A 23,511-nucleotide genomic window follows, 5' to 3' on the forward strand; every position below is an offset into this window, starting at 1 on the left:
TCGATACAATGTCTACACTCCATTCCAAAAAGACCCAGACTTCATACCAATGAAACTCTAAGCTTGTCTTTGGCCCCAGACACAGGCAATTATGTACATCTCTGGGCGCACTTATACCTTGGAACTTCAGACTTAGTATGATTGGCTTCTTGCCCAAAGAATTAAGTACCAGAAGGTCAAGTATATATTCACGTTAAGGGCCAAAAAAATTCAGTGGTGAAAATCATATAAATTATCCTATTATATAAAAGGCTAGCTGTGGTAGCGACGACTCACTCCCAGCCAATCCGCACACACTAATCACTTCCAGCCAAGCTATCCAAATGCTGCAATGTCACATCTGTTCAAGCTGGTAACCGGATAACAATTGTCCTTCCTAGTGATGTCCCTACAGATGGTGCACAGGAAACTACACCACAGGACTATCGTTCAGAAAGCGGACCTTTCCCTGCGGCAGAAGTGATCAAGAACGATCCCCCAGAATGTCCGTCTGCTGTGGATCCTCAGGAGGAAAAGATGGGTATGTAGGAGGCAGCGGATCTAAAATGGCTCCTGGCTGAGCTTTCCGAATCCGTTCCGCCCTTCAGCGCCCGCGAAAATCTGCAGTTCAATTCCGGAAGGGTTTGATTCCGTTTAGGACGGTCCTTTAAAGAGACTAAACTGTGAGCTGCTGTTCTCTCGCATCTCCACCCTCAGTACCGGTCTCCCTGCACAGATATTTGAAGCGTTCCTTTTTAGATCCGTGTGCTTCAGTGAATTATCCATGGGATGAATGTTAAATCGGCAGGGCTCAGAATCAAGTGAAAGGCCGCAGGGCAACAGGAGGTGATTGTGTTTTGAGCAGCAATAATATTAAAGGTGGCTTTTTCGACTTAACAAGTTGCATCTTAGAATCGTATCATTCAAGGGCCCCCAACGGTGTCCCCGTGGGCACAATGGGGCCTGCACCACCCCCAAGTGGAAGTGGGTATGACCCGGCATGGGTTCCGATTGACTACTGGAGATTTATTAATTTATGTTTATTTATGAATTAAACTTGTTATACCGCCCACCCCCGAAGAGCTCGGGGCAGAGGTGGGATCCAGCAGGTTCTCACAGGTTCCCGAGAGTAGGTTACTAATTATTTGTGTGTGCCGAGAGGGGGTTACTAATGGGTGATTTTGCCATGTGATTTTGGCCTTAGTTACGCCCCTCCTCTCAACAGTAGCGCGCAGAATTTGAAGCAGTCTAGCAGGAGGTGCACCGGCGTGCGTGACAGCCTGCGCCTGCGTGCATTCGTTTCCCGCCCAAGGGCCGGCGCAGCGGCTGCGTCCTTGCCACAGCCCGCCCAGGAACGCCCCACCCCCAGAATGCCTGGGCCACTCCCCTGTCGTGCCCCGTCCAGCCCCATTGGCGCTACGCCACAGTTTGAATCCCACCACCATGGGAACCTGTTACTAAAATTTTTGGATCCCACCACTGACTTGGGGGGGTGTGTGTGTACAGAAGACAAAATCATCAAAAGGCTATAATTACGATAGAATAATTAGAACCAAATAATTAAAGTCAGCGTCAAAACAGAAGCCTAACATCAGGTGGCAACTCGAAAAAGAACCTCCTATCCTCCTGGGAGGGGACTGGGCACAGCATGGGGGAATGGTGGGGGAGGCAATCAACAAACAGTCCCTTCCCCCCAAAAAGCCTGGTGTAACAACTCCGTTTTACAGGCCCTGTGGAAGATCGTTCCACCAGGCAGGGACCAGGGCAACAAAAGCCCTGGCCTGGGTAGAGGCTAGTTGCATCATTGAGGGGCCGGGGACCACCAGCAAATTTGCCTCCGAAGGTCACAGAGGCCGAGTAGGGACATAAGGGGAGATTTGATTGGCTGTCCAGATTTTTTTTTAATGTTGCTTTGGCAGCATTTTCCACCACAGTGCAAGGATCTCCACTGAGTGACTGAAGGCGCCGTGTTAAGACGCGGCAATCCTTTTGTGCCTGTCTCCACCCCCTGCAGCAGCCATATTGCTGCTGCGCCAACCGTGCCATGTCAGGATTTGAGCCCACGGGCTCAGGAAGGTCGGGCATCCCTGGTGTAACTTCTGTCCTGGGGCTTTTGTGACGTACAAATCTGGATCAAGACCCAGAAGGCAGACAACTGGCCAGCTGGAAGCTCTTTTTAAGTTAAGAGCCCGTGTATCTAATCTGGAGGAACCGGGTTTGATTCCCCGCTCTGCTGCCTGAGCTGTGGAGGCTTCTCTGGGGAATTCAGATTAGCCTGTGCACTCCCACACACGCCAGCTGGGTGACCTTGGGCTAGTCACAGCTTCTCGGAGCTCTCTCAGCCCCACCCACCTCACAGGGTGTTTGTTGTGAGGGGGGGAGGGCAAGGAGATTGTCAGCCCCTTTGAGTCTCCTGCAGGAGAGAAAGGGGGGATATAAATCCAAACTCTTCTTCTTCTTCTTAACGGACGGGCAGCCTTAAGACGGGACGGCGCTGCAGCTGGGCTTCTCCCCGGGGTGCCTGCAGAGTCCCGTGGCTTTTGACTGTTCGAATTCCCTCTTCCGTAGAACATGTGACGAAAGAAGAGGCCACGGGCGTTACCGGCGAGATGGAGATCGATCAGCGCCTTGCCGACCTTCCTGCACCTGAAACTTCGGAGCCAATGGGAGAGCCGCAACACGATGTGCCTTATTTCAGGTGAGCCCAAAAGTCCACCGCCTCAAAAACACCTCCTGGCCGCCATTTTATTGTTGTCCTGGGTTTGTTTGTTTGTTTTTAACTTCTTAGATTGGTAGCTGTGAAACTTCAAAGGCTTGTGCTGTGATTCTCTAGGGGTCGGGTCTATGTAGCTGTGTAGACATGATACACACACCCCACCAATTAAAAAAAAAAACCTGATGGAAATACAGCATGAGACAGCCGGCGCAAGCTCAGAAAATGGGGTCCATGAGGAAGTTCCAGGACTCCGGAGAGGCATGGGAAACGTTTTAAAGAGATCGCACAGCAAGTGAAAATGTTTTCAGTATGCTTTCGAAAAAGAATCGCTAGGGAACAGCACGGAATTAAAATGTTTTCAGGCAGGAGATGAAACTTTTGGGGCTAAAAACCATGCAGAGCTCCGTGGAGGAAATGTTTTTATTCCCTCCCTCAAAGCATTTTATTTGGCTCGTGCGGAAAGAGCCCCTGAGAAATCATAACAGAGCAGTATCTGCTTCTTTCTTTCTTCCCCAAAGAAACATTCTTCACTCCGAAACAGAGAGGCTGACCTCGTGTTGTCGCGAATGGGATGGAACAGCCGCAATGGACATCCCAGAGGACGGTAAGAGAAGAAACTGTAAGCGTTACAGCTGTCATTTTCTTCGACTGCGTTGGCCCAAAGGGGGCCTACTAAGCTGTGACGCTGATAAACAGACCTGCCTGGGGGTAGAGACTAACTCAAAAAGGATATCGAAGAGATAGAAAAAGTGCAGAGAAGGGCAATGAGGATGATTGAGGGACTGGAGCACCTTCCTTATGAGCAGAGGCTGCAGCGTTTGGGACTCTTTAGTTTGGAGAGGAGACGTCTGAGGGGGGATAGGATTGAAGTCTATAAAATTATGCATGGGGTAGAAAATGTGGACAGAGAGAAATCTTTCTCTCTTTCTCACAATACTAGAACCAGGGGGCATCCATTGAAAATGCTGGGGGGAAGAATTAGGACTAATAAAAGGAAACACTTCTTCACGCAACATGTGGTTGGTGTTTGGAATATGCTGCCACAGGAGGTGGTGATGGCCACTAACCTGGATAGCTTTAAAAAGGCCTTGGACAGATTTATGGAGAAGTCGATTTATGGCTACCAATCTTGATACTCTTTGATCTGAGGTTGCAAATGCCTTAGCAGACCAGGGGCTCAGGAGCAGCAGCAGCAGAAGGCCATTGGTTTCACCTCCTGCACCTGAGCTCCCAAAGGCACCTGGTGGGCCACTGCGAGTAGCAGAGTGCTGGACTAGATGGACTCTGGTCTGATCCAGCAGGCTCGTTCTTATGTTCTTAGAATACCTGGCACTTCAATAGCAGAGATCTTCCAGTTGAATGCTTTTCTCATGTAACAAAACGCATCTTTCTTCAGCTCAAGATCTTGTCCGCACAACCGTTGGGCAAACCAGGCTGCTCCTAGGGGAGAGGTTCAAACAGTTCGAAGGACTGGTGGATAACTGCGAGTTCAGGCGTGGCGAAAAGGAGACGACGTGCTCGGACCTGGACGGATTCTGGGACATGGTCGCCTTCCAGGTGAGAATTCTGAGTTTTCGTCTCTGGCGTCCGATTCAGGCTGGCCTTCCTTTCTCCCAGTCCGTTGCTTGTAGCTGAGGGGGCGCAGATTAGATGAAAATCTCGCCCTGTTGTATGTTGGTGAAGCATGCATTTGTGCCTTCGTTAGTCTAGGCCTGAAAGTTATTATTATTGTTATTATTATTGTTATTATTATATTGGTACAAAAACAGTTCTACACAGCAAACAAGATCAATATGCTGGATTTTGTATTACATCACACGTCGGACACTTCCCAAGCATCTAGGACTGTGTGACGTATCGACGAATAATGCGTGCAGAGCCGAGTAGGGCGGCCTTTTGCAGCTGACATATGGTGATTTTGTCAGCGCCGATTGTTTTTAAGTGCTATCCAAGGTCTTTAGGCACTGTACCCAGTGTGCCGATCGCCACTGGGACCACCTTTACTGGTTTGTGCCAGAGTCTTTGTAGTTCAATCCTTAAATCCTCGTATCCTGTAAGTTTTTCCAGTTGCTTCCCATCAATTCTGCTGTCACCATTATTAATTTATTTATTTATATTTATTTATTTAATATACCGCCCCATCCTTGTAGGGCTCTGGGCAGTGTACAACATAATATTATATCCTCGGGATGGGGCCTCCCTTAACAGCGAACGAGGGAACACCTGGCTCTAACTGTTTTGCACTGAGTAGGTATCAGGTTCTGCGGCTGAAGTCAATAAAGAGTCCTGGATGCTGGCTCAGAAACTTTATTGGAAGCAACCTCGCGTACCTGGCTTCCCCAAAGCAAGTTCTAATCGCTCTTGCAACTGTCCCCCTTTTATCCCTGTGCCCCAGCCCGGGCCCCCCTCCCCCCTTTCCCACGGAATGTGAGAGAGACAGAGAAGAGCGGAAAAGCCATTTGGGAGGCAAGCAGCCCCAAGGCCGGCATTGCTAGAGATTAGACCCCTGGCACCCCCCTGGGGTCAGTGGAGGGGCAACCTTGCTTCTCAATAGTTGCAGCATCAAAGCACAAGAAAGAAAGAAAGAACGAACGAACGAACATAAGAAAGAGCCTGCTGGATCAGACCAGAGTCCATCTAGTCCAGCACTCTGCTACTCGCAGTGGCCCACCCGGTGCCTTTGGGAGCTCACGTGCAGGATGTGAAAGCAAGGGCCTTCTGCGGCTTTTGCTCCCGAGCACCTGGTCTGCTAAGGCATTTGCAATCTGAGATCAAGGAGGATCAAGATTGGTAGCCATAAATCGACTTCTCCTCCATAAATCTATCCAAGCAAAGGCCTATTTGCATAGGAGGGGGTTCCCCTCCCCAGCTAGGTGTGAAAGGTTGCACTGAAAGGCATGCCTTTGATGGCAGGAGAAAACGCACCTTGACAGTAGGAGCCTGTGGATCGGATCTGCTAGCTGAGGGCCTTTCTCAGAACCGTTGCCTGATGTCAGGGGTTAGAAGGTCAGATCACCTGAGACGAGACTTATGTATTTTCTAAACACGTAAATCAGACTTCTTCCTGTTTCCACCGCAGGAAAGCATATCTGCTAGTGAAGCGGATCTGCATGGTCCAAATTCATCTTCCAGATCAGCAGACTTCTTGAGAGCCAGCGTGGCGTAGTGGTTAAGAGCAGGTGCACTCTAATCTGGAGAACCGGGTTTCATTCCCCGCTCTGCCACTTGAACTGTGGAGGCTTATCTGGTGAACCAGATTAGCCTGTGCACTCCCAACACGTACCAGTTGGGTGACCTTGGGCTAGTATCAGTTCTTCGGAGCTCTCTCAGCCCCACCCACCTCACAGGGTGTTTGTTGTCGGTGGGGGGGAGGGAAAGGAGTTTATAAGGCCCTTTAAGTCTCCTAACAAGAGAGAAAGGGGGGATATAAACTCCTACTTCTACTGCTCTTCTTTCTTCCTCTTCTTCTTCCTCTTCTTCTATTCTCATCAGCCATAGGTGGAGTAGCTCATCTGCCTCGGTGGAGCATGATTTTCTGGGGCATGACGCATGAAATAGAGAATTTGGAACCAAAACTGGCAGTTCTGTGCTGACAGAGCGCTACGCAGCCCTGTATTTACTGAGAAAGCCTGCTCTTGTGTGTGTCCGTGTCTGTTTCGTTTTCACCCAGAGTACCTCCAAGAAAAATGTGGCGTCGATGGACCGATGCCTAGCTGTGCAACCTTTTCATCTGTCTCCTCCCCCCCTCCTCAATAGGTAGAAGACGTGAACAAAAAATTTGAAAGCTTGAGAAAGCTTCAGGAGAACGAGTGGCAAACGGTAGAAGACCCTTGGCCCGAGCAGATCCCCAAGGTATGAACGGCTTCTGGAGTTCTGATTCTGGGCGGACGTTTGGCTGTGGGGCGAAGTTACTCTGGGCTGGGACGGTGGGTGGATTTGGACTTGTAACATATCCGGGTCCTGAAAATGGAGACCACCCGTTGTTCTCGTCATCTTGCTGGGCTCCCACCCACCGTCAACGGCCGACCCTCACCAGTGCTTGGGCATTTATGTACCTCCCACTTCTCACCTCCATTCAGCAACTCAAAGCAACATTTAGGACTCCACTACCCCTTCTTCTGTTTCCCCACAACAACGACCCTGTGAGGCCAGGCCCAGAGTTTGCGGCACGCTCAGGGTCACCCAACGAGCTTCCACATTAGAAGTGGGGATTCCAACCCGGATCGCCTGTAGTTCTAGTCTGCGTCTGCCCACTACACCGCACTGCCTCTCAAGAGCCCTTTGTTTGTTCAAGGGCTGGGTGGGTTAATGAGTTAATGTCATGGGCCCCGCAGTGATAGAACGGCAGCTGCTGTATGTCTGAAAGAGCTAGTGTGGTGTAGTGGTTAAGAACAGGTGGATTCTAATCTGGAGAACCGGGTTTGATTCCCCACTCCTCCACTTGAGTGGTGGAGGCTTATCTGGTGGGCCTGATGCGTTTCCGCACTCCTTCGTTCCTGCTGGGTGACCTTGGGCCAGTCACAGTTCTCTCAGGACTCTCTCAGCCCCACCTACCTCACAAGGTGTCTGTTGTGGGGAGAGGAAGGGGAAGGAGTTTACAGGAGAGAAAGGTGGGTATAAATACAAACCACTCCACTTTTCATGAGCAGAGCCTAGGTTATTCCTCCAGTTTTCCACCAGGGGGCTCTACAATACAGTGATGCCCCGAATCCTCTTCTTCTACAGCATAGGTGTCAAACTCGCAGCCCTCCAGGTGTCATGGACTACAGTTCCCATCATCCCCTGCCAGCATGATGCTGACAGGGGATTATGGGAACTGTAGTCCATGACACCTGGAGGGCCACAAGTTTGACATCTGTGTTCTACGGGGAAAATCCATTCAGGACTCTGATTGGAGTGAACCCCTTCTTCCACTGCTATATCTATGACATGTCAGTGTGGTGTTGTGGTCATGAGTGTTGAACTAGGATCCGGAGGAGCCGGGTTCAAATCCCCACTCTGCCGGGGAAGCTCGCCAGGTGACCTTGGACCAACCAACAGGCTCATCCTAACGGACTTTGCAAGGTGGTGGTTGGGGTAAAATAAAGGAAAAGAGAACAACGTAACCTGGACAGATTTATGGAGGAGAAGTCGATCTCTGGCTACCAATCTTGATCCTCCTTGATCTCAGATTGCAAAGGCCTTAGCAGACCAGGTGCTTGGGAGCAGCAGCAGCAGCAGAGGGCCATTGCTTTCACCTCCTGCACATGAGCTCCCAAAGGCACCTGGTGGGCCACTGCGAGTAGCAGAGAGCTGGACTAGATGGACTCTGGTCTGATCCAGCTGGCTCGTTCTTATGTTCTTATGCTTTGGGTCTGTGCTGAGGAGAAATTTGAATCTCTTGGCAAAAATCACTTTGGTGTACGGAACATTCAAAACAGATCCCAAACGTTATCGCGGCGATCCGTCCGACAACCCTGCAAAGTAGAAAACATCTGCTCTTGTGAGGAAGTGAAACCTATCCAGGAGGGCTTTCAGCCGTCATTCACAACCCTTACGGTCATTTGTTTTATTTATTTACTTCACTGTTACACCCGGCTTTCTCCCTGCGGGGACCCAAAGCATTTTACATCGTTTTATCTTCACAGCAACTCTGTGGGATAGGTTAGACGGAGACCAGGTGATTGGCCCAAGGTTACCCGGTCGACGTTGTTCTCTTTTCCTCCATTTTATCTGAACGAACACATTGCAAGGCAAGTTCGACCGAGCGTTCGTGACCGACTCAAGCTCCCCCAGCAAGCTTCCAAGGCAGGGTAAAAATTTGAACCCAAGACTCCCAGGTCCTAGTCTAACTAACTTCTGTACCACACTGGCTGTTGCCAGCCATCTGCCAGGGAGGTGGAGGAGTTTTGAGAGAGCCTGAAATAAACCAGGTAACCTTTTGTTTATAGTGGCGTAGGAGGTTAAGAGCTCGTGTATCTAATCTGGAGGAACCGGGTTTGATTCCCCGCTCTGCCACCTGAGCTGTGGAGGCTTATCTGGGGAATTCAGGTTAGCCTGTGCACTCCCACACATGCCAGCTGGGTGACCTTGGGCTAGTCACAGCTTCTCGGAGCTCTCTCAGCCCCACCCACCTCACAGGGTGTTTGTTGTGATGGGGGAAGGGCAAGGAGATTGTAAGCCCCTTTGAGTCTCCTGCAGGAGAGAAAGGGGGGATATAAATCCAAACTCCTCCTCCTCCTCCTCCTCTTCTTCTTCTTCTTCTTCTTCTTCTTCTTCTTCTTCTTCTTCTTCTTCTTCTTCTTCTTCTTCTTCTTCTTCTATATTTATATTTAAATTTATAGCCCCAGGGTGGCGAACAACAATAATAACCCATTAAACCAACATCGTCAACATGTTTCAGCATAAAAAGACTTTCAAACAGCTTAAAAACAAAAGCATTGACAAAGATGGCGCCTTCCCATCCCTTACACGTCCCCAGGAGGCCACGACTGATTTCAATTCAAATCCGGCTGGCACGATGTAAAAGCCCAGCGGAACAGCTCCTTTTTATAGGCCCTGTGGAAATCATTCAAGTACCGCAGGGCCCTGATCTCACTCGGGAGTTTGTTCCAGCAGGTAGGGGCAGTGGTGGGATCCAAAAATTTTCGTAACAGGTTCCCATGGTGGTGGGATTCAAACAGTGGTGTAGCGCCAGTGGGGCTGGGTGGGGCACGACGGGGGCGTGGCGTTAATAATTTCTCTGTTACTGTAAAAAACTCTTACTGTAAAAAAAAGTTCCTGATTTCCAGCTGGTATCTTTCTGTCCATCATTTAAACTCATTATAGCAAGTCCTATCGTCTACTGCCAACAGAAACAACTACTTCTCTTCTACTTGACTGCCTGTCAAATACTTAATACTTTCAAATACTTAATTTTGTTTCTAGAAATCAAAAGAAGGAGACTTTCCTTAAACAAGGAACTTTACCATATTACTAAAACATGTTTTTAAACCAGCCCAACGGGGAGAATTATCCCGTTTTCTACCTTCGCTAACCAGCCACATAGGAAACAACAGGACTTTATGATTTTTGGACCAAATGGAATTTCTAACGGAAAAGCAGATTAGTAACCCCCTCTCGGCACACACCAATAATTAGTAACCCACTCTTGGGAACTGGTGAGAACCTGCTGGATCCCACCTCTGGGTAGGGGCCAGGGCTGGAAAGGTGGTGGCCAGGGCCCTCTTGGTGGCCAGCCGGATGTCTTTCGGGCCCGGAACCATTTTTTAAAAATCCAGCCTTCTTCTCCGTACATGGATGTTTGATTTGCGCCGAGTAGCATTAAGCTCTGGAGGAACAACCCTGAGTCCTACCCTTTCCTTGACTTTCAGAAGAAGACAACTTCCCAAAGGCCCAGCAAAGCAACGAGCCGGTCTGCCGGAAAGGCCGCTGCCCGAAAACGCCTCGCGACCATCAAGGCGATGATGAAGAATAAGATGAAACCCGAGGGGCTGGCGGCGAGCCGAGAAACACCCGAGGAGGAGGAAGGGAAAGTTTTCTTTGACGGAGGGTTTTTCCAGGTCGAGTCTCCTGCTAAACCTTTCCCAGGTTGGTTCAGTTTCCTTTGAGCAGCAGTGGCGTAGGAGGTTAGGAGCTCGTGTCTCTAATCTGGAGGAACTGGGTTTGATTCCCAGCTCTGCCTCCTGAGCTGTGGAGGCTTATCTGGGGAATTCAGATTAGCCTGTGCACTCCCACACATGCCAGCTGGGTGACCTTGGGCTAGTCACAGCTTCTCGGAGCTCTCTCAGCCCCACCCACCTCACAGGGTGTTTGTTGTGATGGGGGAAGGGCAAGGAGATTGTAAGCCCCTTTGAGTCTCCTGCAGGAGAGAAAGGGGGGATATAAATCCAAACTGTTCTTCTTCTTTGTATGGGATCTATCGGCGAAAGAGGCCTCTCTGTTTCAGAGAGAAGAAATAGAGGGCCACCCAGTCCAAACCCCTGCCATGCTGGAACACACAATCAAAGCACTCCTGACAGATGGCCATCCAGCCTCTCTTTAAAAACTTCCAAAAAAGGAGACACTCCCCCCTCACCCAAAAACAAAGCAGCACATTTTACTGTCAAACAGCCCTTACCGTCAGGAAGTTTTTCCTGATGTTTAGGAGGAGAAAGAAAGAGGAGTAGAAGTAAAAGTCTGGATTTATATCCCACCTTTCTCTCCTTGTTAGGAGACCCAAAGGGCCTTACAAACTCCTTTCCCTCTCCCCCCGCCCCACTCAACAAACACCCTTTGAGGTGAGTGGGGCTGAGAGAGCTCCGAAGAACTGTGACTAGCCCAAGGTCACTTGTACCTTGAATCCACTACTCCTGGTCCTAGTCCCGTGGTGGTGAACCTTTGGCACTCCAGATGTTATGGACTACAATTCCCATCAGCCCCAGCCAATTGGCCATGCTGGCAGGGGTTGATGGGAATTGTAGTCCATAACATCTGGAGTGCCAAAGGTTCGCGACCACTGTGACCTAGTCTCTGGAGCAGCAGGAAACCAGCTTGCTCCCTCTTCAAGATGACGTCCCTTCAAATATTTAAACGGGACTGTCACGCCACCCCTTAACCTTCTCTCCTTAACTGTCACATAAGGCCCACCTAACAAAGGCTGTCACATAAGGCCTAAGGAAGTCAACTGATGCAACGTTAAGGCTAATACACAATCACAGAACGCGTTGCATCCGCCGCTTTTTTGTTTATGCACTTTTTATGCACATAAAAAGGGGTGGATGCAACGCGTTCTGTGATTGTGTATTATGTCACATAAGGCCACCTAACCTGTCACATAAGGCCCACCTGACACCCCTGCTGTAAGGTGTTCAAGGCAAGAAACTTCCATCACCATCCCACTAACAAAGCAAGCCAAACATGCGAACTACACTCCAAAGGCAACCTAAATAATTTGGTCTTGCATGGGTGGCCTAAATAAGTCCAGCAGGACGCGGTGTCATGACAGAATGCACTCCGCGGGGTAGGGGCTACAACTGAGAAACCCTTTCCCCTAGGGCAGTGGTGGCGAACTTATGGCACGGGTGCCAGAGGTGGCACTCAGAGCCCTGTCTGTGGGCACGCGTGTACAGAGTTCGTCATGTGATAATAGTGTAATTATTTCAGGGTGATTATTAGCATTAAACCTAAGATCTAGTTTTGGGGAAGCAGTGTAGATAACCCTGTTAAGCACTGTTAAACCCTACTGATTTTCATGGGAAGAACGAAAGCGTAATCCTTTACCTGGGAGTAAGGTCGGTTGCTGACAATGGGGTTTGCTTCTGAGTAAACCCTCCTAGGGTCGTGATTCACCTGTTAGAAGCGTTGCACAGTTGCTTCAAAGCAAAGTCACTGACTACCACCAAGCTTACTCCCGAGTAACACGCACCTTGGAGCCAACTGTTTTTCTATACTAAAACCTCAGTATTCAGGTTAAATTGCCATGTTGGCACTTTGCAATAAATAAGTGGGTTTTGGGTTGCAGTTTGGGCACTCGGTCTCAAACAAGTTCGCCATCAATGCCCTAGGGCCGTGGTGGCGAACCTTTGGCACTCCAGATGTTATGGACTACAATTCCCATCAGCCCCTGCCAGCATGGCCAATTGGCTATGCTGGAAGGGGCTGATGGGAATTGTAGTCCATAACATCTGGAGTGCCAAAGGTTCGCCACCACAGCCCTAGGGGCAGCTAACCAAGCCATCCTGGGGCCATGTGCCTGCAAGAGACCCTTAGGGGATTGTAACTATCATGCGTGGTGTGGTGGTCAAGAGGAGGTGCGCTCTAATCTGGAGAACCGGGTTTGATTCCCCGCTCTGTCACTTAAGCTGCGGAGGCTTATCAGGGGAACTAGATTAGCTTGTGCACTCCCATACATACCAGTTGGGTGACCTTGGGCTGGTCACAGTTCTTTGGAGCTCTCTCAGCCCCACCCACCTCACAGGGTGTTTGTTGTGGGGAAGGGGGGGAAAGGGAAAGGAGATGGTCAGCCCCTTTGAGTCTCCTTACAGGAGAGAAAGGGCGGATATAAATCCAGTCTCCTCTTCTTGGTTGCCCTACCTTTGAGCAATGTTTTTCACTTTGTGCCCCAAAAATCTTTCCAACAACATAACGAAGGATTCAGATTTCTCTTTGGCGTGGCCGTTGTAAAGATCAAATCAAAAGTGCCGTTGTTCTTTCTTTTCCCTCCCCGACTCATTCCAGGCCACACCCCTAAATTGGCAAGCAGATCTTCCTGGCGGCCTTCCGGACAGGCAACCCCAAGATCTGCCAGCCGGGCCTTTCTTCGGAGTTGCGTGGATACCTGCGTGGCAAGACTCGGCACGCCAGAGGCACCCAGAAGTTGCCTTCCTTCGCCTTACCTGACTCCGTCGGCGGGCCCTTCTCAAATCAATCTCCTCAGCTGCGTTCCTGATCAAAGGTACACAGTCGGATCAAACTGGGGCTGGCCTGGCTGCTGCAGAAATTACCATCCATGCCTGGCAATGGCGTAGCTGCCACAGGGACATCTAGGGACAAATGCCCCGGGCGCACTCATGGGAGTCACGTGGAGGGGCGGAAAAATCACCCCCACACTTCCGGGAAGGAAGATGTAAGGAATTCCATAGAAGCAGAAATAAAAGGCTTTTTGGATGTAAAAGTCCGTTTATTAAGACATCTTAGAAAGCTCACGTACACGTAGTGGCAGGAATGACACTTCCCGCCAGAAGCACAGGTTATAACACCATTCACCCCATCCCCCCTCCTGCTTCCCATGGGAACGGAGTCTTCATCTCCCGCGCAAAGATAAAGTCTCCGCCGATGAAGCTGGCCCATCGCCCGGGCTGTGGAATGCACTCAAGGTTACTTCACCATCAACACTATTGAATCCTTTACACTCTGCCTCCCTTAAAGAAGACCCCTCCCCCCCAGGTTTATGCGGAAAGGCGCGGTGGAAAGCAGAAATAAGGGTGGGGGCGTCAATATTTTCGGAATAAACCCATTGATTATACCCAGAGGAATATCCCACCCACGAGACTAAATATTGCAAGCGTTTGCGACTAAAGCGAGAGTCCAGGATAGCGTCAATTTCGTAGTGCTTGTGACCATCAATAATAGTCGGTGGGGAGCCTCTCCGGCTGGTCGTGCCAGGCATCGGAAGCGGGAGCCTCCTTGAGCAAGCTGGAATGGAAGACAGGATGAATGTTACTAAGAGAGTTAGGCAAATCTAAGCGGGCAGTGACATCATTAATCACTTTAGTAATCTGAAAAGGTCCCACGAATCTTTTGCCAAGTTTGGAAAATTTATGCACGTCTCTAAGATTTTTTGTAGATAAATACACCCAAGAGCCCACACGCAGAGGGACCCCCCGGCGGTGTTTAACCGCTTTCAGCTTTTGGGAGGCCTTAGCTTGTTGTAAGGCGGTCTGGACCGTTTTCCCTCCCTCGGCTAGGGATGAAATCCATTGTTGAAACTCTGGAGGGTCCAAAGCTGCAGCGGGTAGTTGTGGCAACGGCGGGAAGGAGCGACCAGACACAATTTCAAAGGGGGTTTTCTTTGTACCGCTATGAACCGGCATTGTTATAGGCTTACTGCGAAAGCGGAATAAGCTCGCACCAATTGTCTTGGTGGTAGTTGGTGTAACAACGTAAATACTGCTCTAGGGTTCTGTTCGTTCTCTCCGTCTCGCCGTCACTTTGAACGTGGTAGGGGCGGCGACGGCCGGGGCGGCCCCCAACAACCCCAAAAGCGCCTGCCAGAACTTTGAGATGAATTGGGGTCAGCGGTCGGAGACCACCTTAACGGGCGGAATGGAGACGGTAAACATGTTGAATGAACAGTCGTACAACTTAGGAGCGGAGGGGATGGAAGCACATGGAATAAAATGGGCTTGTTTAGAAAATAAGTCCACCACCACCCACAAAACCGTGTTGCCATGACTTTCGGGCAAATCCGTAATAAAATCCATGGAGATGACTTCCCAAGAGGCGGGAGGCCACCGGGAGAGGTTTCAACAGTCCATGGGCTTTCCCGGGATGGTTTTGGCTTCTGCACAAACCGAAAGCAGCCCTTAATGTATGCCTCAATGTCCTTGCGATTGCGCGTCACCGGAACAGTCAACGGGCCAAATGCAGAGTTTTCAAAAAGCCAAAATGTCCAGCCGAAGCGGGCATCGTGGCAAGCTTCAAGAACTTGCTTGCGGAGGGGGGGAGGCACGCACCAACATTCCCCCCTCCGCCAAACTCCATTCTCCAAACGCAATTGGGAGTCACCTTCTTCCGCTGGAGGCTCGTGCAGCCCCGCCTCCTCGAAGTTCCCGCAGGGAAAGGAGAGACGAGACTAGGAATGGGGTGAAGGAGGAGTGGACGTTTGAGATCGGGTGACAGCCAGCCCCAACTGGGAGGGGGAGAGAACAGTGCGTGGAATGTCTCGTGAAGGCAGCTCCACCCCCTCCCCGGGTAGGAGCGAGAGCTGCGTCAGCCAGTTTATTGGTTTTTCCGGGGAAAAAATGGACTGTACACAAGAAACGTCAAAAGATGTCGGTCCAACGAAGTTGTTTTGCGGTCATCTTTAGCGCGGTGGAAAGAGCTGCCAGATTTTTGTGATCCGACCAAACCTGAAAGGGGTGTTTAGCCCCCTCCAGCCAGTGGCGCCAAGTGGAGAGTGCTACTTTAATGGCCGCAGTCTCTTTATCCCCTACAGTCCAGTTGAGTTCAGCACCAGAGAATTTCTTAGACAAATAAGCACACGGGACCAGCCTACCATCTTTATTTTTCTGCAACAGGGCTGCGCCAAGTGCTTTGTCCGAGGCATCTACGTGAACCACAAACGGGAGATCTGGGTCAGGGTGCTTTAGGATAGGTTCGGTGGTAAACGCAGACTTTAAGAGTTGAAAGGCTGTTTGACACTCCTCGGACCAGGAAAGGGGGGCCCCGGGCTTGGCGGACAGTGGATCTTTACCCTTAGTGCGTAAGAGGTCTGTGAGAGGGAGAGTCAGCTCAGCGAATTGGGGTATAAAGTCACGATAGAAATTAGCAAAACCAAGAAAAGATTGGAGCTCTTTGCGGTTGGTGGGGGCAGGCCATTGGAGGACTGCGTCAATCTTAGCAGGATCCATTTTCAAGCCCTCGGGCGAGATCCGGTAACCCAAATAGTCAATGGAGGTCTGGTGAAAACAGCATTTGGAGAGTTTGGCAAAGAGAGAATTGTCGAGCAAGCGTTTCAATACCTCTCGAACCAATGTTTCATGCTCTTCTATGGTTTGTGAGTAAATCAAAACGTCATCTAAGTATACCACAACTCCCTTGTACAATAAATCATGGAGAACTTCGTTGATAAGGGCCATAAAAGCTCCGGGGGCCCCACTTAACCCGAATGGCATTATCAAGTATTCAAACTGTCCAAACTTTGTGTTAAACGCAGTCAAGTGTTCATAGCCTTCAGCAATTCTGACCCTGTAGTAAGCTTCTCTTAAGTCCAATTTAGTAAAAATGAGCCTTTGCCGAGTGCATCTAAAAGGTCCTTGATCAAAGGCAAAGGATATTTATTGGACAGAGAGACCGCATTGAGACCTCGATAATCTGTGCAAAGCCGTAAAGACCCATCTTTCTTTTACAAACAAAACGGGAGCAGCGTGTGTGTGTTTGGTAACCCGCCGTGATGAACCTCGCGAGCGAGGTTCTTGTCCAAGAAGGCACGAAGTTCCTTCTCCTCATTGGGACTCATGCGGTAGATCCTACCTTTGGGCAGTTGCGCCCCTGGTTGTATAACGATTTTGCAGTCAGTGTCTCTGTGGGTGGCAACTGATCGCATTCCTGCTCCTGAAAACTCTGGCTAAATCATGATACGCAGGTGGGATGCCAATAGAATCAGGAGCAATCGCTGAAGAAGCCAGGGAGGGTGTGTCAGGAGAAGTTGGGTTTTCCCCCCAATTCATGTGTTCACCGCAGGGAGGGTCAGTGAATTCCAAGATCCGTTCTTTCCAAATGAACTTTGGTTCATGTAACAATAACCATGGCATGCCCAAAACTATGGAGTGTTTGGCCACTGGCGCCAAAATAAAACTAATTTTCTCCCAATGGTCGGCGCAACAGAGGAGAACCGGCTGTGTTTTGAACTGGGCCGGTCCTTCGTTCCCGAGGGCTGCCGTCCATTTGGGTGAATGGTATGGGCTTAGCCAGGGGAATGTGGTCCAGACCCAGCTCCGCTGCCACCCAAATGGGGCCGCATTAAACAGTGGGAGCAGCCAGAATCCACAAGGGCCGAGGCTATAATGCGAGTGTGTTTAGCGGGGTTGGCCAGAAACGCTTGGACAGTAATGGGAGCGCTGCCTTCACTCACCGCATCAGGAGTCGGGCCCATGTCCATGGGGGGGCTGAAGAAAGGCAAACAGCTGCTTCCCTCCTCTGGGTCGCCTTCGATGACCACTTTAGACGAGCCCGTCCGGAGGCGGCCCCGATCTCATGCGTGGTGGCTTGGCAGATGGAGTCGCGGCGTAGCTGGAGCGGTTGGTTTTGTTTCTTGGGACAGTTGGCGGCTAGATGACCTGGCCCTCCGCGAGTAAAGACACAACCCCAGTCGGCGACGGCGTTCAGAGGTGGTTTCGGTAGGGGCGGCTGGGCTTGGCTTGGTGGGCACAGTGGCGGGTTTTGGCGCGTGGGCGACCTCCGGCACGAGCGTATTCCAAACAGGACGCCACCTGGGACCCCAACTGGATCCAATCTGCAATAGTACGAGGAACCCGAATTAAAACACCGCTTTCAATGCAGCTTGCCGTCCACAGCATCCGAGAAGTATTCGCATTTCATGCGTTCAGGCCACTCAGGGAGGAAGTCGAGCAGCCGCCGCGACGAAATTCACGGGCAAATTCTGCAAACGGGCGGTTGCCTTGCTGGATAGTTTTGATGGTGCGGATAGCTTCATTCTCGGCGCCTGGATCTTGGAAGCGCGCTCTTAAGGCTTGGAGGAATGCGGGCACCGTCGCGAGAGTCTTCATCTTGCAAATCCAAAAGAGTCACGAACCAATCGGCTGCTGCCCCATCCAGGACTGAGCCGATGTCCCGTATTTTTTTCAGCTCAGACCGGTATAAATCATCATAGTCTTCCAAGTGGGCATTGAGTTGCAAAATGAAGTAGGAAGTTTGGAAGCGGTCCCATCAAAACGGGCTGGTATCGGGGTCCGAGAGTAGCCCCGTTCCTCGGGTGTTGGTGCCTGCTGGGGCGGGGGTTGCGCGGTTTGAGCAGGTTGGGCAGGCGGCTGTTGTACGGGGGCCGGAATCGGGGGCGCTGGCGGTGCCGCTGGCGTTTGGGTGGCAGGACCCAGGTACGTGGCCCCCCCTGGCGCCGGCGTGGTCAGTAACAGCATAAACTCCAACTTGGGGCTTCCTGATCTGCTGCCTCCTTAGCTCCCTCTCCAACGCAGCCAGCTCCCTTTCCTTGCGGGTCAATGCATCCTGGTGCGCATGCAGAGCAGCTTTTTCTCGTTCCAATTTAGCCAGTTCGTCCCGTTTAAGAGCTTCAGTGAGCTCGCTTTGCGTGCGCAGAGCCTGAACGCTTTCGCGTTGCCGTTGTAAATCCAGTCTGGAGTGTTCCAGGACTTTATCATGGACCGACAGATTCTGGGCATATTGTCGTTGGAGCGCATCTTTGGCACGGTCCAACTCGAGTTGGACTTCTTTGCATTGCCGTTCCCGGTCCCTCTGCAGGTTTTCGCGCTCTTGCTGCAACTGTGCCCGCCCCTCCTCCCATAGCTGACGTTCACGGTTCCATGCTTCTTGGGCATCCCGCAGTCGCCCCACTTCTTCATCCCAGGTCTCCTTCGATGGGAGAGGGAACAGATCCGGCTGGGAGTGCAGGCTTTCTTCGGACTCTTCGTCATCTGGAAGCGAGACATCGGAGACACCATAGCCACCGGTGGCTCCCCGGGGCACCTCAGGTGCGGTCGCTGGCCCGGGATCAGGGGGGTCCGGTTGGAAGACGGTACGGATACCCCTCCCAATCCCAGGTTTAGTCCCAGTATCCTTCGGACGGGCCCCAGTGCTGTGCCACGGTGGTTCTTTGGGAGCATCACCAAAATACGAGTCCAGGAATCGTTCAATGGATTCCTGGGTTGCCGCATGAAAGGTGGTCAAGCCCGTCTCCTCCATGACAGGTTGCATCTGAGGTTTGTAATCCACACGAAAACGGGTAGAGATCCGATCCACAGGCGCTCGATCCATAGACGGCTCATGGAAGTCCCCATGGTCGTCGTCACGTCCCTCGTTCCAACGGAGTAAAGGAAGACTCGTGCTGATACGAGGACGGGAAAGAGTCACCAGCGAGGCCCGTTCTCCTGCCGGTTCCTCCAGATCCAGAAGGGAAAGGTCGGAGCCCTCTTTGGGGGCTACCGCACCTCCCGCAGTAACATTCAACCTCTCCATGTCAAGACACCAGAGGTCCACTGCACTAGGAATATAGATGAATTAAAGATTCCTGCCACAATGTAAGGAATTCCATAGAAGCAGAAATAAAAGGCTTTTTGGATGTAAAAGTCCGTTTATTAAGACATCTTAGAAAGCTCACGTACACGTAGTGGCAGGAATGACACTTCCCGCCAGAAGCACAGGTTATAACACCATTCACCCCATCCCCCCTCCTGCTTCCCATGGGAACGGAGTCTTCATCTCCCGCGCAAAGATAAAGTCTCCGCCGATGAAGCTGGCCCATCGCCCGGGCTGTGGAATGCACTCAAGGTTACTTCACCATCAACACTATTGAATCCTTTACAGAAGAAGGGCATGGCTGGTCCTCGGCACGACATGCCCACATCGCCCGGGCCAAGGCCTGCCCAGACGATGTGCGCACGTCGCGCTGAGGCCCAGCCATGCCCTCCTTCCCAGAAGTGGCTGGGATCTCCTAGGTCCTAGTCCAGTACTCTAACCTCTATCCTATAGGCGTCTTCTGTTAGTTCATCCCCCATATTGGATGCTGACATAATGGATGAGAAACGGTTCAAGTCTTCTGACAGGGCATCGCAAGCACCAGTCCAAGATAAATGCTGCAGGAAGCGTGAACAAGAGAGGCTGTTTGTAAAACTACACACATCCCGTTGTCTTTGTTTTGTTTTGCAGTCACACAGATGCTGCAGAGGGATCTGGTGCCGTAGCGGACAGCGTAGCTGAAGAAACCGACGTAAGACGCCTCATCTTTGTTTAAATACACCACTGCCCTTAATATTTGGCAATTCCAAATAAAAAATAAGAAATATAACAAATATCATGACAATAGATAAACTAACATGGAAATTGAGAGGATACAGAAAAATTAGACGAAACATGGTGTTTACTTGTAAAGTATATGAACAAATGAGATAGATCTTTTGATGACTCATCTAGCATAGAATTTATTCCTTTAGATACAACATTAACATACGAAGATGAAATTACGTACTTATTTGTCAGTCAGTAGTTTTATTGTTCAGTTATTAGGTGTAAGTATGTTTGTAATAACTACATATAGCATATTGTTATGATTAATTTACAGAGTTTTACATTTAAAATGGTAAGAGAAGGTAAAATGGTAAGAGAAGGGATTGTAATTATTGTTATTTACATTAAGTGCTAAATTTCTTGTTAATTGTAAAATTTGAAAATCAACAAAATATGAATTAAAAAAAATATTTGGCAATTCTCGAGAGGGAGCAAAATAGCCCATCTGTTATTAGCGCTACTGTGGTTTTGCCCAAAACTTCTGTGGTTTTCTTTTGTCAACTTCCCCCAACCCACCACCAGAAAAACACCCTGCTTCTCATCTTGATAGTCCTCAAACATGTATTTCTTCTCCCGCTGCAGGAAACACAAACAGCCTCTGCTGGCAGTACCTCTTTCTCTAGTGATCTGACGGACTCGGTTTCCATGGATTCCCTGGAGGCAGAAAGTCCCGACTGTAAAAAGGAAGCCCCCGGTGTTGTAGAAGAGGTTCAGCAGGCGGCTACAGGCGTGGGAGACGAGGGTGTGTTGTGCAGCCCCGAGAAAGATTCCCTCTTTGAACAGGCTTCCTCTCAAGGTGAAGAGCAGCGTACACCAGAATGCCAGACAGGTAAGACTTGCCCGCGATGCCTTTTCCTTGGAGTCCCCAACGTTGTGGGTGGGGCTTTGGCCCAGCATGGCTTCTGATTGGCCATTGAAGATCGGATTGGCTGTACTGGTGCATAAAAGCACTGCTTTGGCCACGGCTGCCACCACAGCACTAAAATCTTCACAGTGCTACGGAGCCGATGCTGCAGCAGCCATTTTGTGACAGGCTCCGTTTCCTGTTTTGGGATGCGCCCCCCCGTAATATTAGAATTTCCGTAAGCTTCTGGCGCCTCAGTCAGGTTGCCTTCAACCAGCTGGTGGAGCCCAGAAGCTGCCCTTCTAGATGCATACATTTTGAAGGAAACACTATTGCAATGTGTGACACAGACCTCCTAGTTCTAGGGTTTTTCGGGTTGGCACAACTGTAGTACGTCCATAAAGAAGTGTGGTTGAAATCTCCCTTGCAGATGCACGGCAGCAAAGCATTTCATATTTCAAAAATCCCAAATCATGTTAAAACTCATGGAAATCTAATCTTACTTTCTAGGCAGTCTTCTCGGCGACTTCTCCTGCGATGGCGGAACCCAAGAGGGCGAGGTGAGTTGGTTTGGAAGAGTCTTTATCAGGTGTGGGATTTTCTGAATGAATCATAGAGTTGGAACACCGACCTCAGTGGACTGAGGATCTGATTCAGTCTGAGGCTCCATGTGTGTACTCTAAATAGAAACCAGTGTTTGTGCCAGGTGGGAGCTAAATATTATCTATGATTGTTGTCAAGATTCTCAATACCTGGTAGGCTGGTGGGTGCTTGGCCCAACAGGTTGGGTGTCGAAAGCTTGGCAATCCTCCCTGTGGCAGGCCTTTTAAGCACAAAGACGGACTGAAGTTTACTCCTTCAGCAGGGCCATCTGTACCTGGCATTGCGGATTAAGAAGAGGAGTAGTAGTTTGGATTTACACCCCACCTTTCTCTCCTGTAAGGAGACTCAAGGTGGCTTACAAGCTCCTTTCCCTACAACGGACACCTTGTGAGGCACATGGAGCTGAGAGAGTCCTGGGAGAACTGTGACTAGCCCAAGGTCACCCAGCAGGAATGTAGGAGTACAAAAACACATCTGGTTCACCGGATAAGCCTCCGCCACTCAGGTGGAGGAGTGGCGACTCAAACCCGGTTCTCCAGATTAGAATCCACCTGCTCTTCAACACTACACCACGCTGGCGCAAACTTCAAGGGAAGAGTGTTTTTTGAAAGCGGGCCCTGAACTGCAAATTTAATTGTATGATTTTTAGTAGGTGTGCCCTCCTCTAAGCAACCGCCCTTCAAATACTTAAAGAGCAATCATGTCTCCCTTTCCCGTCCCTTCCTCTTTGCCGGACTGAACATTCCCAAGTATCTCAGCCTAGGAGCAGCAGTGGCGTAGGAGGTTAAGAGCTTGTGTATCTAATCTGGAGGAACCGGGTTTGATTCCCCGCTCTGCCACCTGAGCTGTGGAGGCTTATCTGGGGAATTCAGATTAGCCTTTGGACTCCCACCCACGCCAGCTGGGTGACCTTGGGCTAGTCACAGCTTCTCGGAGCTCTCTCAGCCCCACCCGCCTCACAGGGTGTTTGTTGCGAGGGGGGAAGGGCAAGGAGATTGTCAGCCCCTTTGAGTCTCCTGCAGGAGAGAAAGGGGGGATATAAATCCAAACTCTTCTTCTTCTTCCCTTTCCTGCCCCTTCCACTTTACCGGACTGAACATTCCCAAGTCTCTCAGCCTTGTAGAGTTTGGTCTCAATGCCCATTCAGTCTGGATTTTGTGGTTGCGGCCTGAACTCTCACAGCTGTTTTCACCCCACTTCTTTGTTTCCCCACAGCCAAATCTGGACTGCAGTCTTTTCTTCACTCCTCTGAAGAACGGAGCCCAGACGTTTGCAGCAGCTGCTTCTGACGATAACCTCATCGCGTTTTCCCCCCTCCCAGCTGGGGAAAAATGAGGGACTTTTCTTTCTTTTTTCTTCAATGTCGCTCTCTTGGGATATGGTCTAATGGACAACGGGTACATCTAAGAGCTGACTAAATCAGGGGTGGCCAACCTATGGGGCTCCAGATGTACATGGACTACAATTCCCATCAGCCCTGGCCATGCTGGCAAGGGGTGATGGGAACTGTAATCCGTGAACGTCTGGAGCCCCATAGGCTGGCCACCCCTAGACTTAATGGATCTCCCAACTTTATAAATTCTAGCTTGTTACCAAATTTACACTGCAGCGTTCTAAAGAAGAGGTTTCCACTTTAAAGTGTATAATGCAGAGTTTAACTGGCTTAGCTGGCCACACTGAAGTGTCCGCAGTAGGAACTGATGGGAAATAGAAATGCTAAGATTCCCAGGCATCTGAATGTGAACCCGTTTAATTTTTATTTTGGCTGTTTAAACAGGCAGCTTGCAGTGTAAGTTTCTCATATTTCTGTCTCTGCTGATCATTCTTTGTCTTCCAATGTGGGCACTCGAAAAAAATATTAAAAAATGGTTTTAGAGAGTGGTTCCCCCCCCCCCTTTGGCATACTTCAACTGCATTATTATTAAAGTTATTTTAACCCACTTAGTCCTCGGTGTGTATTTCTTAGCAGTCCTCCAAATCACCTTTTGAGGCCTTTTTTCAGTTCCCGACCTGGCTGCCAACAACACCACTATATTTTGTTTTAGTTTGGGTCCGATCCAACCAGCTTTTATACGGGTGAAAAAGGAGGACTGGGATCCTCTGTGATCACCAAAAAGCCTCTGCGTGGGACCTCCTCCACGGCTGTAGT

The 23,511-nt window shown here is 50.2% G+C and overlaps 1 protein-coding gene across 2 annotated transcripts in view; it reads left to right on the forward strand.

Moving 5' to 3' along the window:
- Positions 1-23,302, forward strand: part of DLGAP5 (DLG associated protein 5) — a 44,223-nt gene extending 20,921 nt beyond the window's left edge. For both annotated transcript variants that reach the window (XM_048486947.1, XM_048486946.1), the window contains exons 11-21: positions 381-520; positions 2,548-2,677; positions 3,214-3,299; positions 4,092-4,252; positions 6,452-6,547; positions 10,048-10,264; positions 12,893-13,109; positions 19,778-19,838; positions 20,498-20,744; positions 21,270-21,319; positions 22,578-23,302. In XM_048486947.1, coding sequence (XP_048342904.1) covers positions 381-520; positions 2,548-2,677; positions 3,214-3,299; positions 4,092-4,252; positions 6,452-6,547; positions 10,048-10,264; positions 12,893-13,109; positions 19,778-19,838; positions 20,498-20,744; positions 21,270-21,319; positions 22,578-22,697 — 1,525 coding nt within the window. In that variant the 3' untranslated portion in view covers positions 22,698-23,302. The remainder of the gene's footprint in view (positions 1-380; positions 521-2,547; positions 2,678-3,213; positions 3,300-4,091; positions 4,253-6,451; positions 6,548-10,047; positions 10,265-12,892; positions 13,110-19,777; positions 19,839-20,497; positions 20,745-21,269; positions 21,320-22,577) is intronic.
- The last annotated feature ends 209 nt before the right edge of the window (positions 23,303-23,511 follow it).

Source organism: Sphaerodactylus townsendi, linkage group LG02, assembly GCF_021028975.2.
Source record: "Sphaerodactylus townsendi isolate TG3544 linkage group LG02, MPM_Stown_v2.3, whole genome shotgun sequence".
Lineage (NCBI taxonomy): Eukaryota > Metazoa > Chordata > Lepidosauria > Squamata > Sphaerodactylidae > Sphaerodactylus > Sphaerodactylus townsendi.